This window comes from Topomyia yanbarensis, chromosome 3 (assembly GCF_030247195.1).
Source record: "Topomyia yanbarensis strain Yona2022 chromosome 3, ASM3024719v1, whole genome shotgun sequence".
Taxonomy (NCBI): Eukaryota; Metazoa; Arthropoda; class Insecta; order Diptera; family Culicidae; genus Topomyia; species Topomyia yanbarensis.
The window spans coordinates 245,792,665-245,809,597 of record NC_080672.1 but is presented as its reverse complement, the minus strand read 5'-3'; the positions used below and the strand labels follow the sequence as shown (position 1 = coordinate 245,809,597).

Sequence of the window (16,933 nt, the reverse complement as noted above, 5' to 3'; positions counted from 1 at the left end):
TGACGTGTGGATACGAAAAAACCTAATGTCAATTGCAGCCAGGAGGAGCTGTCAAATGCAGCCAAAGGGAACCGTCAAATGCAGTCAGGGGGAACTGTCAAATGTAGCCAGTCCATTTAAAATATGTGAGGAAGAAAGAGTGGCTATGCAAGACAAGAGATCAAATGAATAGAAAAAAAGAAAAAGAAAACATATATCCACAGGTTTTGTCCCAGGATTTTAATAGAGTACATGAAAATTCGATTTGTTTGCATTTGGCAGTGGGCCTTTTTCAAATGTTTGGCTAGAAATTCCTTACTTCTACGATGAATCATGTACAAGAAAAGTAAAAATGTTAAATTTAACGGAACAATGTATGATGCCGACATCAAATAAAAAATAACAGCTGAGCGACCTTGTTTGGAAAGTGCTAACATTTGGCAGCGAACCAAACCAAGTTTCTCATACTATGATCGAATCAACAAAAATTCCAAGACCATCTAAACAATCTCTCTGAACTGCCAAAAAAGTGAGGTTAAACATTATCATGCAATGTTCTCTACCGAGAGGTTCACTTTGGTTTGTTTACATAACCAATGAACTTTGTACCGCGACTCACCACTTCATTTGCCGCGTTGCCAGGAACTCAAGCAAAAATATTCAAAACAGTGTTGCCCAAACACACATTTTGAGTCCCACCATTCTTGCAAAGGTGAAAAAAATACTCAACATTCTTGCATTTTTCAAATTTAAAAAAATCATTAAAAAATCACGATAGCTCCAAATAGTCTCATTTCAACGGCAATATTCTTAAAAATGTGTAGTCTTTTGAATAAAAATAAGAAAAAAGGGGGTTAGGTCGGACGAGAAAGGTCTATTGCCCCTAGAAACAAATGCAATTTGCATATGCTATTTGAAGGCGATTTCAATACTTAGACAAATTTTCTGGCGGCTGAAATGGACTTGATTGTTTTTTTGCGTTTTTCAAACATGGCTGTTCATGTTTGGCTTAAGCTTAAAGTTGTGTGTAGTGCACTTCATTTAGCCAACAAATGTAGAAAATTGTGGAATCGTGTGTAAGTATGGTAGAACAAGATCTCTGACCTAAAGTCTTAATGAACGTCAGATTGTGATAAGTTATGGTGTGCAATACCAATTTCTAAACTATTCCATTTCCGAGAATGAAACGATTACGATCGGACCGTAGATCTTTCGTCAAAAATGCAGTGTATGCCATTTGGCCTGAATTACCTTATATTTTGTCAAATATCGGTACATGTTTACAAAATGTTGTCAGCTATTTGTCAAAATTTAATGTTCAACAAAACTAGACCATATATGTCTAAGGTTATAGTTTCCTTTAACCATTTCAAGTATAGCCCAATTTCTTTGAGCCAAGTGCCTTGAAACTATGGTTGTCTATTTTCTCTTATCCAAACTTCTACTAGAGAAACTCTAGATACATAGAGTAGCTTCGATGATTATTAGAGTTGACTGAAAATTTCATAACTCGTACTGTCAAACAAACATCCGTTTGATAGTACGAGTCACAAAATTTTGCGTCGACTCTCTAATAATATCTTGCCAAATTTGAAAATACAGTTTCATGTCAGTTTGTCGGTGATAGCGGTTCATGTTTGGCTTAAGCTTAAAATTGTTTTTTCAAACAATTGGCGTGTTCTCGATTGTATTTTGTTTGTCTAGTGCACTTCATTTAGCCAACGAGTGTGGGAAACTGTGGAATCGTCTGTAAGTATAGTAAAACAAGATTGTTGAGGGTTGCCTTCTGCGGGTAGAGCAGAACTACCAAAATCGAATCCAAGCGCAAACACTAAGGACAAAATGTACTCAAATCAAAAGAACGTGTGTTACTCAAATCAATAAACATCTATTATTCCCATCTTCACTTTTCCTCTTCTTATTCCTTTCTCCTTGTTTTCTCCTTTCTACTACGCCTCTACCATGGCTTCTTTCTTATAACTTCCGCTCTTCCACTATGCATACACCCTAACCTATTCTCATGCCTTTTCTCTTCTTCCTACTGCACTCTTTTTACATTTTACTACTCACTATTCCGCCATTTTCCTTTCGCCAACGCTCCTGCGCGCATTTCGTGTTCCTGTACGACGTTGGCGTTTCTATACGTCGTTCTCGCCGACTAGCAGCCTTTTTATGCTTCCTTTTCCATCCGTTCGCACTTCAATTATGCGCCTTGTTCACGAGCAAAACGTCCAGCTAGCCTCCACTTTTAACGACAACTCGCCTTCGTTGAACTTTTGGCTCAGTGACCTTGACCGTCTTACGAACTGCAGAATGCTAGAAAGCAATGGGAGAAAAAAGACCCTATTGGCACACGGATTAGGAAACGAACAGAGTAAAATTTGTTCGTCCTTCTTCAGCGGCATATGTTTTTCGTTTGGCGGTAGTGCAACAATGCTGAAGCGGTTTCTAGCACCATCGTTATACATCTTTGGTTGTGTGAGTGATTTTTGTTCGCTCTGTTTCGTGCTATGTTTTCGCTGCGGTGTTTTTGATGGCGCTTTGCGAAAGGCCTTTTGCATTCGATATAGCATTTTGAATTGACGGTTGAGCTGGGTGTTTTGATTGAACGGTTTTACGGCAAATATAACAGTTGCAGTTTTTCGCTTAGGGTGTATATTACAGACAAATCTTAACATATCGTAACAAGATCTCTGACCTGGAGTCTACTTTCTACTTCTGCCCAAGTCAGACGTACAATCGAACCAAGTGAACAACAACTAGCAACCTCTCGATCTAGTGTGCATTGTCTCGAGAACAAAGGAAACTTTTAATTTATTCTTGCCATCATGAGTAAAGTTGACGAAAAATCTTTGCTCCGACCCAACGCAGCGGTCGTTGACTTTAAATTCTGTTCAGTACGATTGAGTTTTCGTGAAGTAGAATACCTGCTGAAGGTGAAGATGCAGCTAAAGCACAAGGAGGCAGAGATGCCAGATTTGCAGACAAGTCTGCAAATTCGCAGACTTTTAATTTATGCTGCAGATTTTTTGGATGACGCAGATATTTGCAGATTTTCTAGTTTGGTTGCAGATATTTGCAGATTTTTAAGTTTTGTTGCAGATATTTGCAGATTTTTGAATATAAAGTCTTTTGGTTACACTAGCTTTCCTGACATTTTTTGTTCTTCCCAGACTTTTAAAATTATTATTGCAGACATTTGAAAAAAGTACCTGGCATCTCTGCAAGGAGGTTATGTATCTACAGTATCATCATCTTCGCAATGTAGTGCTCATATCATTCAACACGTTAGCACAAGCCGAACGTTTCGTTTTGCAGAAAAACTTGAAGCACGTGGCTGAAAATGATAAAGTTGGAATTAAGATTCCCGTGTATATAGAAAAAGACTATGTAGATGTAAAATTACATGACCTATCACCACGTACCCCTCCTGATCTAATCGCAAAATACATGTCGCAATACGAAGAAGTTACACGTGATACGTGGAGAAATTTCTTCCCGGGTACACCTAACGGTGTTCTTGTGGTGAGCATGCGGATCGAAAGACCTATCCCCTCCCACTTGACTATAAAACTTAAAACCCACGAAGCTACTATTCATCAAAGTACGTTATGCGCCCATGAGGGGCAAACTCCTACGTGAAAGTATTGTAAACAGACAGCACACCACGGACAACCTTGCGCGGAAGATACAGAGGAGAATGTATCGCTACCGATTGCCAACGAATCCACGGAAAACCAACCCAAAAAAGAATTTTCAATACCAATACCTGAACCACAAACGGTTGCCAAATTTGTGGCAGCTGTTCAGTCCATATTGACAACTGCCAAAGCAACATCCAGCACCCCTGAAACAACTGTAAGTAACATCGGTGATGAAGATAATAAGAATGACAACGGATATACATTGGTCACCCGTAAGTGCAAGAAGCAGGAAAGAACATCTGGTCGCGAGCACCAAGGCACCTTTAACGATGATGACCTTGATACAGAGGACAGGAAATTAAACGGTCCCTATGGCGCAGTAGGCGAGCCGCGAAAGAAGGTCTCCCAATAAAAAGTTGCGCGCAAGAGATCCAACGGACAAACAATAATATTTGTTTTTATTTTTATTTTTTACATATTGCAAACACATAAAAGATCCACGGCTCCGTTAAGCTACCGCTATGAGCTGTGTCAAATAAACGAAATAAAAAAAAGATCTCTGACCTAAAGTCTTAATGAAAGTCAGATTGTGGTAAGTTTTGGTGTGAAATACCAATTTCACCGTTGATCCTTCCTATAGTTTGGTGGTGATTACTAGTTATCCTCTAGGGAGAGATATGCGAAGACGCCATCGTGAGCCAGCTTACTGTCAAAATTTTGAGCCAGTCGAACATTATTTGACTGCATTGGTGCAATATATTTGGGTAGTAATGTTATTTTTTTTATTTTTGTTGATAAACATTAGACAACAAATTATAAATAGTCGCTATTGTAAGTTGAACTTTTCTGACAAGAATAATGCTATTCAATTAGGGTAACCAACCTATATCCAAAGGTCGGATTCCCGGCGGAAACATCGGTAATACCCTCTATCTGATTTTTTCCGGATGGTTGCGTTGCCGGCAGTGTTGCTTTTCGTTGATCTGATTTTTGTCCGAAAGCTACCGCATGGTATATTTTATGCACCTAATCTATCTTCCATCGTCAAATGTTTGCTGGGGGAAAACGTTTGAATGTGCTTTTTTGTTTTCCTTAAACTCCTATAACTGCGTAACATGCGAATACACAGGAACGGAGTTTTTTTTGGCAGCATTCTCTTTTTATTATATACATATTTACTGAGTTTTGTTTGAATAATACTTGCGCTACATAGCCGCATAGAATGCAGTAACGGGAAGTCTTCCGGAACTCGAAAAATTCAATCCATTTATATCGTAATGTAGCATCCTTCGGGTACCGAAAAAAAACTTATTTCAGCTATTAGAGCGATGATGGTACCCAGTCAAAAAGGGCAAGTTGCTGGCTAACGGGGGCTATTTGCCAACTCGGATGCGCAAATCGCCCTTCAATTTGCCAGCAAATTGCTGGCAATTAGGGGGCTATTTCAAATGCTAACATTTGGGCGACTTGCCGCCGTAATTTTTTTGCCGCTCTACTCGCCCCAAATTGCCTAATATGTAAAATTACAAACAATACTTATTTTCGGATTCACTATATACTCACATAAACTTAACAGTATACTAGGTAATCACCACCAAACTATAGGAAGAATCAATTATGAAAGTGGTATTGCACACCAAAACTTACCACAATCTGACTTTTATTAGGACTTTAGGTCAGAGATCTTGTTCCACTATACTTACACATGATCCCACAGTTTCCCACATTCGTTGGCTAAATGAAGTGCACTAGACAAACAAAATACAAGCGAGAACACGTCAAAACTATTTTAAGCTTAAGTCAAACATGAACCGCCATGTTAAAAAAACGCACAAAACAAGTCCACTTCAGCCGCCAGAAAATTTGACTAAGTATTGAAATTGCCTTTAAATCGCATTCGCAAATTGCATTTTTTCCTAGGGACAATTAGCACAGGCGAGTTGTGTCAAACTATTTATATCGCCTGACCATGCTCGTCCGCATTTTTTGACCGGATATGAGTATCCGTAATTTTCTAATTGATACTTCAAAAGTTACAGCATTTAATATATTTTTCCTCCATATTTTCCCATGGCACCAATTTCAAAAATTTCTAGAGAAGTGGGCGTGAGTGGGATCTTTAATTGGGAAAAATTGTGTCAGTTTTACATAGGTATTGATAGCGTGATAGTGTCCTTACGAGTACACTCATATCATTCTTAAACTTTAATTATTCTTTTCTGATTTTTAAATTTAAAAAATCCAAAATACATTCATCCAACAAACTGATAGTTGTCCTACTTAGTGACGTACCTGCAAATATCTCGTTCGCCTCATTGTTAACCGGGACAGCACCCCACTCAGCACGATCTGGTATTTTTGCTATCCGCTAGCAGCCTGCCATCCCAAGTTTCATCTGCAAACTATGCTAGATAAGCGGCCCTTACACGTTCAATATTTTTATCAATACTAGTATTGACGATATTGTTACAATATTTCAGGCCCGTTTGAAATCCACATCGTCAATACAACTTTTTTCCATTACACGTACAATACTTTTGTCAAAACTCTCTAGTATTGACAAAAATGTTGAACGTGTAAGGGCCGCTATAGGGCAACCTATAGCGTCGTGCAAGTCGCATGGGTTTGGATGAGTTATTGTCCTAAAAGGAAACCAACTAAAAATATTTTTTTTCAATACTTTCGGGCCTAAAAATTGAAATAAGACTGAGATATTAACTCATTGCTAATCTGCATCAGAAAATGCCTTAACTCGCACACCCCTAAAGATCCCTATCGTCCAAACGATGTGTAATTTGGCATCTGAGCTTACTTTGACATTTGTCACAATATGAGAGGGGGGTCCCCTGAGATTTCAAAAAAAAATTGCGATGCCCTAATGCGCATACATAAGTTATATGTGCGTATTTTCATAGAATCGGGTTTTATGTGCCTTATTGTTAGGGAATGTGAATGTTTAGGGTTGCCACCTCTGGAGAGGCTTTGACCCGGAGATTTTCACTGATCTAGGGGGTGGTGGATTTTGAGTGGAACGAGACAGAAATTGGAATCAAAGCGATTGCTAGGCATTTTAGAGCACTTTAATCGCTTTTTATTACTACGTTAAAGTAAAGCTGTAAATTTTTGACGTTTGAGAACGGTTTTATCGGTTTAATGTGGTGTAGTATTTCACTTCGCCGACTAAGTGCCAAGAATACAAAAGCACCAGCTACTCTCACTGTGGAGGTCGAACGAACATTGCTCTCCTCCACAACTAACAGGAGAAGGAAAGCAAAGGAGGCAGAGCTACGACATCACACTATGTGGTGTCGGTTATTCGTCACCAACAAATTTTAATTTCGCAACAAAGGGGCAAAACTCACCTCCCTAGCCCAGTTAAGGATCGCTGCTGGAGTAGCAACAAAACCGCAAGAACTCGTTTGATGTTGACCTAGTCAGTTGGATTAGAAAAAATCTGCCAGACCTTAGTGCAGCTGGTGATAAGCACCACTAAGAGTGAAATGATTTGGTAAAATTGCAGTAAAATAACTTTTTTACACAATTTTGAGCGACTTTGTGAAATGATTTGGTAAAATTGCAGTAAAATAACTTTTTTACACCATTTTGAGCGACTTAGTGAAATGCAACATTTCAATTGTAGCACATAGCGAAATATTACTTTCCTTAACCCTCGGGAAGTCGCGCATATGGCTTACCGAACGAGCAGCCGCTGGTCCCCTAAGACGATTTCGCTAGATTTTCAGAGCAGCGTGCACTCAGTGCACTAGCGCGACTTCCGGAAGGTTAATTTGTAGTAAATTTTGTTTTTCATTTTCATTGCTTTGTGAAAGAAAATAGCAATATTTGGTGAACTCTTCGCCACCTTGAAACGAAGGGAACCAGAGTAATAGTTAATTTAGACTTTTTAAATATTTTGTAAAGAATCAATTAATTCCAAAAAAATTGAACCTATGCTTTTTCCCACCAAACCCGGAGAAATTGATGAAAAACCCGGAGACCCGGAGATCGCTCCCGAAAACCGGAGTCTCCGGGTCAAACCCGGAGGGGTGGCAACCCTATGAATGTAAGATTAATATTTCTTGTAAATACACACATTAGGTTTATGAGTCAGCAAATAGTGTCTATATGCCACCGCAAATTACAAAAATTTATGTGTAAAACCAATAGGCATAACGTTTACATTTTTATCAATGTAGGTTCACTGACCCGGTTCCCTTTGAAGTGAGATGCAATCTTGGATGTAATACATCCGTGTCCAACAAATACTTGCATATGCATTGCAGAAGACAACTGAAAGAAACAAGCCAAGCTACCTTTTGCCATGCTGCAATGGAACGAGTGGGAGGTATTGCGCGACAGCGACAGGAACAATTCAATTTTATGAATCCTCACTTTATTTATTAGGATTATAAAATTCCTGTGTGTGAGAGGGTAAGTATGAGTCTCGATTTTTACATATAATTCTATAATCTTACGTTTAATGTTTCTCGCTATCGTGCAACGTTTCATGCGACAGCTTCTTGCTTTGCACCTGATCAACGCAGTACTGGATTCTACAGAAACATATGTTAGTTGTGAGTTCTACATTGGTCTATTAATTATCTGGTGGCTCACCTGGTAATCTACGTGGGAACTAACGTTTAGTACTGAGATGGATACGTTGCGGCATTTAATCCTGCAGTGATCTAAATATTTTATCGTTTCACTCAGCACAATGATTAAATAAAATGCTCACCCTTATAATTCGCGCACTTTTCAACGCTTTTTCGCTCCGTACTATGCTATCGTTTTTACCTTAGGTTAAGATATCGTTTTAATTCATTATTTTAAGCTCTAGTGTTATGTTTCTCACCTTATTAGATATTAAGTATATTTTAGAAGTAGATATAAGTAGAAAAGTAAGTTCGATTTGTACTATTAACTTTAGAATTAAATTTAGTTTAGGAAAGTGATTCAGCACGCTTCGTGTTCAATAGACAATTGTCGTTTTCTTCATCTCCACTTTACTATGTGATCACATACCGTATGGTGATTCACCTTTAACGTCGCTGGCGATCCTTCGGGCACGGTTTGTTTAGACTGATCGTTGTATTGTCGTTGCCGTTCTCTTGATAGGGCGTATGGGCTCGTCGGTCGGTGTAGCGCAATTAACACTCCCCCCCGTAATGCGTTGGGTATCATCAATCGACGCATTAGTTGAAACGCCTACATCGAGTACTGCGAGCTTCACTGCCGGTCGTTCATAAATCCCGTTCACAGTCTGTACCGTAGCTCATCTAACTTGTCCGTCTGCTGATGGTATAGTGGCAATAATTCGGCCTTTCGGCCAACAATTACGAGCAAGTTTTGGATCGATGATAACGACTATATCGTTAACTTGGATGGGCTTGACTTCGTTGAACCACTTCGTCCTGCGCGTGAGCGTCGGTAAATAGTCCTGTAGCCATAACTTCCAAAACGCATTGGCCAGCACTTGGGAGAGCTGCCAGTTATTTTTAAGGGTGATGTAGGTATCGTCGTATGGAACCCATGATCTCCTACCGTTCGACGATCCTAGTAAAAAATGGTTGGGCGTCAAAACTGGTGACTGATCGTTATCCACTGGGACATCGGTAAGTGGACGAGAGTTAATGATGTTTTCAATTTCGATTAATGTATTTCTGAGCACTTCATCGGTTGGAACCTTGTTTGGTGACAATTTGATCAGATTTTGTTTAACACTACGTATCAGTCGCTCCCATGCTCCTCCCATATGAGGGGAAGCCGGAGGAATGAATTTCCAGTCGGTATGTATAGTCGTGAATTCCTTCGCCAAGCATTCCTCATCGAGCTCCTCCATGGCGGTTTGCAATTCCTTGCTCGTTCCTTGAAAATTGGACCCACGATCACTATAAATGACCGCAGGAACACCCCGTCTTGCCATTATATTACGTATGGCCATAATGCACGAGCTGGTGGTCAACGTATGAGCAATTTCCAAGTGGACTGCGCGAGTGGTTAGGCAGGTAGCTAGGACCCCCCAACGCTTTTCGATTCTTCGTCCCACTAGTACCAGCATCGGTCCGAAGTAGTCCACTCCCATATGCGTGAAGGGTGGGCTATAAGCTGCAAGTCTGGCCATTGGTAGAAAACTCATCGCCGGGGGCTGGGGAGCTGCCCGCTCGTTTTTACAGTGCTGGCAGTTGTTGCGGATGGAATTATAAGTAGATTTCAGGCGAGAAATGCAGTACTGCTGATTAATTTCATTGATTATCGTTCTGTGATTCTGATGGTGATATTTCTTATGTACATCTGCGATTATCAGCTTTGTTATATGATGATGATGCGGAAGAATGACTGGCTGTGCTGCAGTCGAACTGATAAACTTGCACAACTTAGTTCTACCGCGTGCTCTCAAGACATCGTTCTCGTCTAAGTACGGGTTGAAGCTAATTATCGCGCTATTTCTGGGAATTTGTAGCAACAAGCGGCTGTCAGCTTGATTTATTTTAAGAATCCCAATTTCTTCAGCGTAAGCGCTACTTTGGGCTGTTCTGTACAGGAACATTTCAGCTCTGATGAGCTCATTTTGTCGCAGAGGTCCGCGCACACATGGTTTTCGCAGAGCGTTTTTCTTAAAATTGTCTGCTGTTCGAACAACGTAAGCCATTCGACGCAACAATGGGTTCCATTGAGAAAAGTTGTGGGTTTCAAGAATTGGTTCGGCAATCATTGTGTGCACAAGTAAGTGAGGACGAATTTCCTCGTCGGTGGCTGCAACATTTGATGGCATAGGTGGCCAGTATGCATCGAACTTCCACAGAAAATCGACTCCACGAAATTAGCGACTAGAGGCGCGCAAATCTGGGTATGTTTTTCCATTTTGTCCCTTCGTCCGCTACGTTCAGTTTCGTTGGTACCCAACGCCACTCATCAACGTTCGTCGTTTCGAGCACTTCGCTTACACGAGCCGCGACAAACTGGCTATATCGACGATGGTCTGAATTAAGCCAACATAGCACATCCCTGGAGTCCGTCCAAAAATACCGCCTGCTTACTGTGATTGATAGCGCTTCAGTCACGGTGTTTGCTAACCTAACTCCTAGTACAGCAGATTGCAGTTCCGATCTGGGAATGGAGAGAAACTTCAAGGGAGCCACTCTCGGTTTAGCCGCTACCAGTGCACATTCTATGACGCCTTCGTGTTGGTACCTCAAGTATACTGTCGCGGCAAATCCACTCACGCTAGCATCAACGAAGGTGTGCAGTTGTATCTCAGTGTCGTTTCCAGCGGGGGTATGTGTATATCTAGGAATTTCTACATTCTCCACCAGCGGTAGTATGGATAGCCACACTAATCACTTTTCAAAGTGTTCGTCTAGAATTGTAACGTCCCATCCAATCGATGATCGCCAAATTTCCTGCATTAGCCTTGGCATTAGCCTTCAAGAACATTAGCAGATGAGCTATCAACCCGAGGGGGTCAAATATTAGCATAAGGGTCCGAAGCACTTCTCGTTTCGTTGGCCGACGACGACCGGCGAAAAGTTCTCTGTCGAATCGAGGGGAGACTTTTCTTTGGAGGTATCCTCTCCAACGCTAAGATTCTTTTCCTTTGTTGACACTTCCTCCAGCGCAGCGAGGACTGTGGGCGAGTTCGAAATCCAATTCCTCATTTCGAATCCAGCGGCTTTGTGAATCATTTTCACATCACGAGCTAGTTTAATGGCATCTTCTTCGGTCTCCACGCTTACGAGCATATCGTCCACATAATGTCGCTTTGTTATAGCCTCGACGGCTTCGGGGTAATTCTGCTGGAATCGTAAGGCGTTTCGATTTTTGACATACTCGGCAGTACTGGGCGAGCAGCAGGCTCCGAAAGTCATGACCTGCATGGCGAAAACACTGGGGTTTGCATCGGATTTGTTTTCCTTCCAGAAAAATCTTTGGCAATGTTGGTCCGCTTTCATCTTCACTTGGTGGTACATATCGCGAATGTCTCCTGTTATCGCTGTTCGAAATTCCCGGATCTGAATCAGAACGGATAATAAAGATGTCAGATGGTCGGGCCCTTTTAGAAGAACCGAGTTCAGTGAGACGCCATGGGCGATAGCAGCCGCGTCCCAGACGATCCTTGTTTTTCCTGATTTGTTTGGATTTACGACGGGGAACACTGGTAAATACCATACACGGGAATGTGGATCTATAATTTCTTCCGGGCTCAGCTTGCGGATGTATCCTTTGTCCAAATAGTCTGCAATGCGTCAGCTAAAACAGGTTCCTTCTGCATTCTACGATCAAGGCACTCCCACCGTCTTAGCGCCATACTTTTACTGTCTGGAAGCCTTAAATTGTCGTACCTCCATAGAAGTCCAGATTCGAAGCGACCATCCTTCGGCCGAGTGAGTGTATCTAGCATAGTTTGCGCTCGTTGGTCATCGTTTGATAACATCTTGTCTATAGGACGAAGGATTCCTAGGCTATCAAGCGAAAAGTAGTCCTTCATGGTACGATTGAGGTATTCATTGATGCCATCGCAGTGTTGGCATTTGTTTAAACTGTGGTAGTTCACGAAATGATCCGGCTGCTTATCTTCTGAACAGCTACCATATACAACCCAACCCAGCCGCGTCTTAACGGCAATTGGTTGATGAGATTTTCCCTCGCGGCTCTTTGAAGCGTGTCCAAGATTTGCATGGTCTAGACCGATAAGCATTCGCGGACTAAAATTGTGGTACGATTCGATGGGCAAACCGGCAAGGTGTTCATACTTTTCCTGTAAATCTGATACTAGCAACGTTTGAGGTCGAAGTTGGAGAGATGCAATCGTATGCACTCCAGAAAGGTTGTATCTTTTCGCAGGATTATTCACGCTAGATACTTCTAACCCCACCTTCTGCGACATGTTTTCCGTTCTTCGAGTTCCACCTGTCCACTTTAGACAGAGTGCCTTACTTGGTCCTTCCACTCCCAGCTCGTCGGCCAAACTTTGTTCCATGAGTGTCAGCTCCGAACCATCGTCCAGAAAGGCATAAGTTCGAATTGCCCTCGTCGGGCCATATGCGAAAACAGGTACAATTCTAAACATGATGTCTGACTGCGCCTGGTGCACGTTGCAGCTTGTATCGCAATTATTTATTCGAGCTGTCTCCAACGCGGAGTTGCTTGCTCGTTGCCTATCGTCATGAAGGAGGGGATGGTGGAAGTAGGAACATCCGTTTATACCGCAAGGTCTTATTAATTTGCATGAACCGTTATGCTTTCGTAAACAAGTACGGCAGAGTTTGCATTCTCTGACCGCACTCCATCTGGAGTCATAGCTAAATTCAATGAAGCGGCTACATTTTAATATAGAGAAGCAGTTTCCCTTGCAGACATAGCAGTCTCTGGTTCGCACATTGGCTGTGGCCTGATCTTGATTGGTCGTGGCAATGCTTAGTGCAATGTTCTCGGATTCCGTTTCCGAGTGAATATTCAGAAATCCGTGCTTTCTGTTGCCGCGTAAGCGTTGGTCGCTACTAGAGGAATGCATTACCGCACTAGCATCCTCTGCGGTGGAATATAACCAGCTACTGAAACTCAGAAGGTTTGGTGTCGGTGTGTTTCTAGAAAATTTAGCCCAATCGAGTTTCAATGTCGGCGGCAGTCTTTCAACTAGCTCATACCGTAAAGTAGCGTTATATAAGAAGTCACTAACTTCACAAGCCTGAATGGTTGCTACTAGGTTTTCCACCGTCAGGGAAAAATTAACCACTGTTTCCAATTTTTCTAGGTTAGGGGACGGCAAGCTACGAATTTTCCTGATGATAGCTTGAACGATTGCCTCTGGTCTCCCGTAGAGCATTTTGAGGGTGGATATTACACCTGCCACATTGGATGGGTGAAGTAAGCGATATCGAACGGCGTTCAGCGCATCTCCTTGCAGACACTCAGCGCATCTCCTTGCAGACACTTTCGGAGTCTAAGCATGTTTTCCTCGTTCGAGAAGCCACACATTTGTGTTGATGTGTTGAACATGGAAAAGAACAGTGGCCAATCTTCAGGGCTTCCAGAAAATTCTGGAAGGTCTTTCGACACAGCTTGCGTTACTGCGAGCTGACTGCGATTAAGAATGCACACGGTTTCATCTTCATTTTCGGGGGCAGGAAGAGTAAGTAAGCGACGCACCGGAGTTGAGCGCTGACCGGGGATGAACTCATTCGTACAGTGAAATGTGGTAGATAGCCGCGGCGGCCCGCGTGGTCGCGGCCCAGGTTCATTATTCGACTGGTCGGTAGTTTGTCGAAATTGTAAACCTGTTCCAGATGATATCATTCCACTGTTCGGAACTAAGTGCTCTGCAGTTGTACCTGAGTTTCGAGCAATTGGTCGAAGTTCGACATCGTCCACTGCAAGGCCAGAATCTACGTCTACACCGCAACGATCGGTATGAGTTACCCATTGTCCAACCTTCGACATTCTTTCGGACACCGACTCGATGTCGCTATCTACTGTGGAAGTGTCTCCATCTAATTCCTGAAGAAGTTCTTACTTCTCCTCTAAATAATCATCAAAGAATTTCCGTTTCTCTTCCAGTTTCTTCAGCTGCAGCTCGATTCTCTTTGTAGACCATCTGCTTCTTGATCGCGACTTAGACTTTTGCTTTCCGGGTTGGTTTTCTTGTAAGTGTACTTGTGCAACGCTGGCTGGTACGTGTGTAGATTGGCATGTTTGACAAATCCAGTTCCTCTCAGCGATTCCATCTGTTACCTCAAAACAAGAAAAATGGTACCACTCGTTACAGCCATCACACTGAACCATTCGGCTGTTATCCCGTTCATCGCACAGCGCACAGTGATGGTCTTTTCGAGCTCTGCGTGGTGGATTGCGTCTGTTTTTATTAGTCTTCGTGCTACCTGCTCCGGGACCATAGATGTGTTGGACATTAGGTTTAGGAGGTTTACGAATTGCTCCCCGTTCAACGTCGTTGAGTATGTTCAAGTTCATCTCCGTAATCGGAGGAAACAAATCGTCAGCATTTATTTGCTCTGTAGCAGTGGCGCCGGCATTTTGACGATGTGTCTGAGCGACATTTGTTTGTTCGGTGGCGATAAGTGATGCGTTGAAACCAGCAACCGAGTTTTCGGTGGACAATGGTTTGCGGACTGACATCTTCCGGATAAACGAATTTTATAATATTGCGCGACAGCGACAGGAACAATTCAATTTTATGAATCCTCACTTTATTTATTAGGATTATAAAATTCCTGTGTGTGAGAGGGTAAGTATGAGTCTCGATTTTAAATATAATTCTATAATCTTACGTTTAATGTTTCTCTCTATCGTGCAACGTTTCATGCGACAGCTTCTTGCTTTGCACCTGATCAACGCAGTACTGGATTCTACAGAAACATACGTTAGTTGTGAGTTCTACATTGGTCTATTAATTATCTGGTGGCTCACCTGGTAAAGGTAATCTACGTGAGAACTAACGTTTAGTACTGAGATGGATACGTTGCGGCATTTAATCCTGCAGTGATCTAAATATTTTATCGTTTCACTCAGCACAATGATTATATAAAATGCTCACCCTTATAATTCGCGCACTTTTCAACGCTTTTTCGCTCCGTACTATGCTATCGTTTTTACCTTAGGTTAAGATATCGTTTTAATTCATTATTTTAAGCTCTAGTGTTATGTTTCTCACCTTATTAGATATTAAGTATATTTTAGAAGTAGATATAAGTAGAAAAGTAAGTTCGATTTGTACTATTAACTTTAGAATTAAATTTAGTTTAGGAAAGTGATCCAGCACGCTTCGTGTTCAATATACAATTGTCGTTTTCTTCGTCTCTACTTTACTATGTGATCACATGCCGTATGGTGGGTCACCTCTAACGTCGCTGGCGATCCTTCGGACACGGTTTGTTTAGACTGATCGTTGTATTGTCGTTGCCGTTCTCTTGATAGGGCGTACGGGCTCGTCGGTCGATGTAGCGCAATTAACAGGAGGACCCAAACTGTTCAATGAGTCCTCCAGTGGTGGACACCACAGGGAAGTAATCGATTCCAGTGAATGAACAAATTTACTTCCTCTGGCTATTTCGGAATTTTCCTCCATAAAGGCTAATTGCAGCGACTAGGATTTGCTCCGTGGGTAACCAGATGGCTACAATCTTACCTTTCTGAACGATCCGCTTTTGTTAGAATTGGCACCACATGCTCAAGCGTGTTTGAAACACCAACCGGTGTCCCTCAAGAATGTCACTTAGGACCAGTTATCTTTATATTATTCATCAACGATCTCTGCACCCGCATAAAGTCTGGAAAGTTACTCTACGCTGATGATCTGAAAATCTTTCGCTCAATTGCATCGGGACTCGATTCAACTGTGCTATAAGAGGATATAGTCGATATTGAAGAGTGGTGCTTGCTAAATGGAATGCAGATCAACGTCGATAAACGTAAGGTGATAAATTTCGGGCGTTCGACAACTCTAAGGCGCTGCGAATATACCCTTCAAGCATGTGTCATCGAAAGCGTGGAATCTATCCGTGATCTGGGAGTGTTATTTGACAGAAAACTTCGCTTTACCGACCACATCACAGCGACAACGGCTAAAGCTTTTGCAACATTGGGTTTTTTAAACGAAACACTGCTGATTTCGAAGATTTCTACACTTCGAAATCTATATACTGCGTATTGGTCCGGAGCATTTTGGAGTACGCTGTACAAGTATGGGCGCCATACAACGCCGTGCAAAGCAATCGATTGGAGCGTGTTCAAAGAAGCTTTGTACGGTTTGCTTTAAGAAAACTGCCATGAAACGACTCTATCCGTCTGCCACCGTATAATGATAGGATTAATTTGTTTGTTCCTCCTCGTGTTATTTGTTTGTTCCTCCTCGTGTTATAAGAAACCGACCGGCCAGAATAATCCGGTAGATAGATGTTGCCGTAAATTTAACGAAACTTCCGAATTCTTTGACTAACATATTACTAAATCTAATTATAAGTCAGCGATTATAAACTTTAAACACTAACAATAAGTCATTTACACTTAATCTGTACGATTTCTGCCAAAGATCGAATAAATAAATAAATGATACAGGCAAATTGTCACATATTCGTCTTTTTATTCCTACACAAAAATGAAAAAAAAAATATTGCTGAAAAGCCAAAAAAAAAATTAAAATTTGAACATACTCCATTTTATGTGACTGCTTCTTTCATTCGAAAACTACGATAAAAAAATACACGGAAAGTGTCATTTTTTCGACAAAGCTATCGTGACGTGTCGTTCATAATAACACCGTGTAGCCGACGCAAAATCACAAAAAAAGCTGTACGCAG

At 41.6% G+C, this 16,933-nt stretch overlaps 2 protein-coding genes across 2 annotated transcripts in view; both read right to left on the bottom strand.

The window, feature by feature from the left end:
• LOC131693217 (protocadherin-like wing polarity protein stan) overlaps positions 1-16,933 on the bottom strand; it is a 280,030-nt gene that overhangs the window by 6,738 nt on the left and 256,359 nt on the right. The window lies entirely within an intron of this gene.
• On the bottom strand, positions 8,896-10,335 carry LOC131687835 (uncharacterized). The gene has a single exon (XM_058971925.1). It carries the CDS (start codon positions 10,333-10,335, stop codon positions 8,896-8,898), a length of 1,440 nt encoding a protein of 479 aa, XP_058827908.1.

Coding starts and splice junctions, on each gene's coding strand:
- LOC131687835 (XM_058971925.1), bottom strand. CDS start 10,335: ATGATTGCCGAACCAATTCTTGAAACCCACAACTTTTCTCAATGGAAC.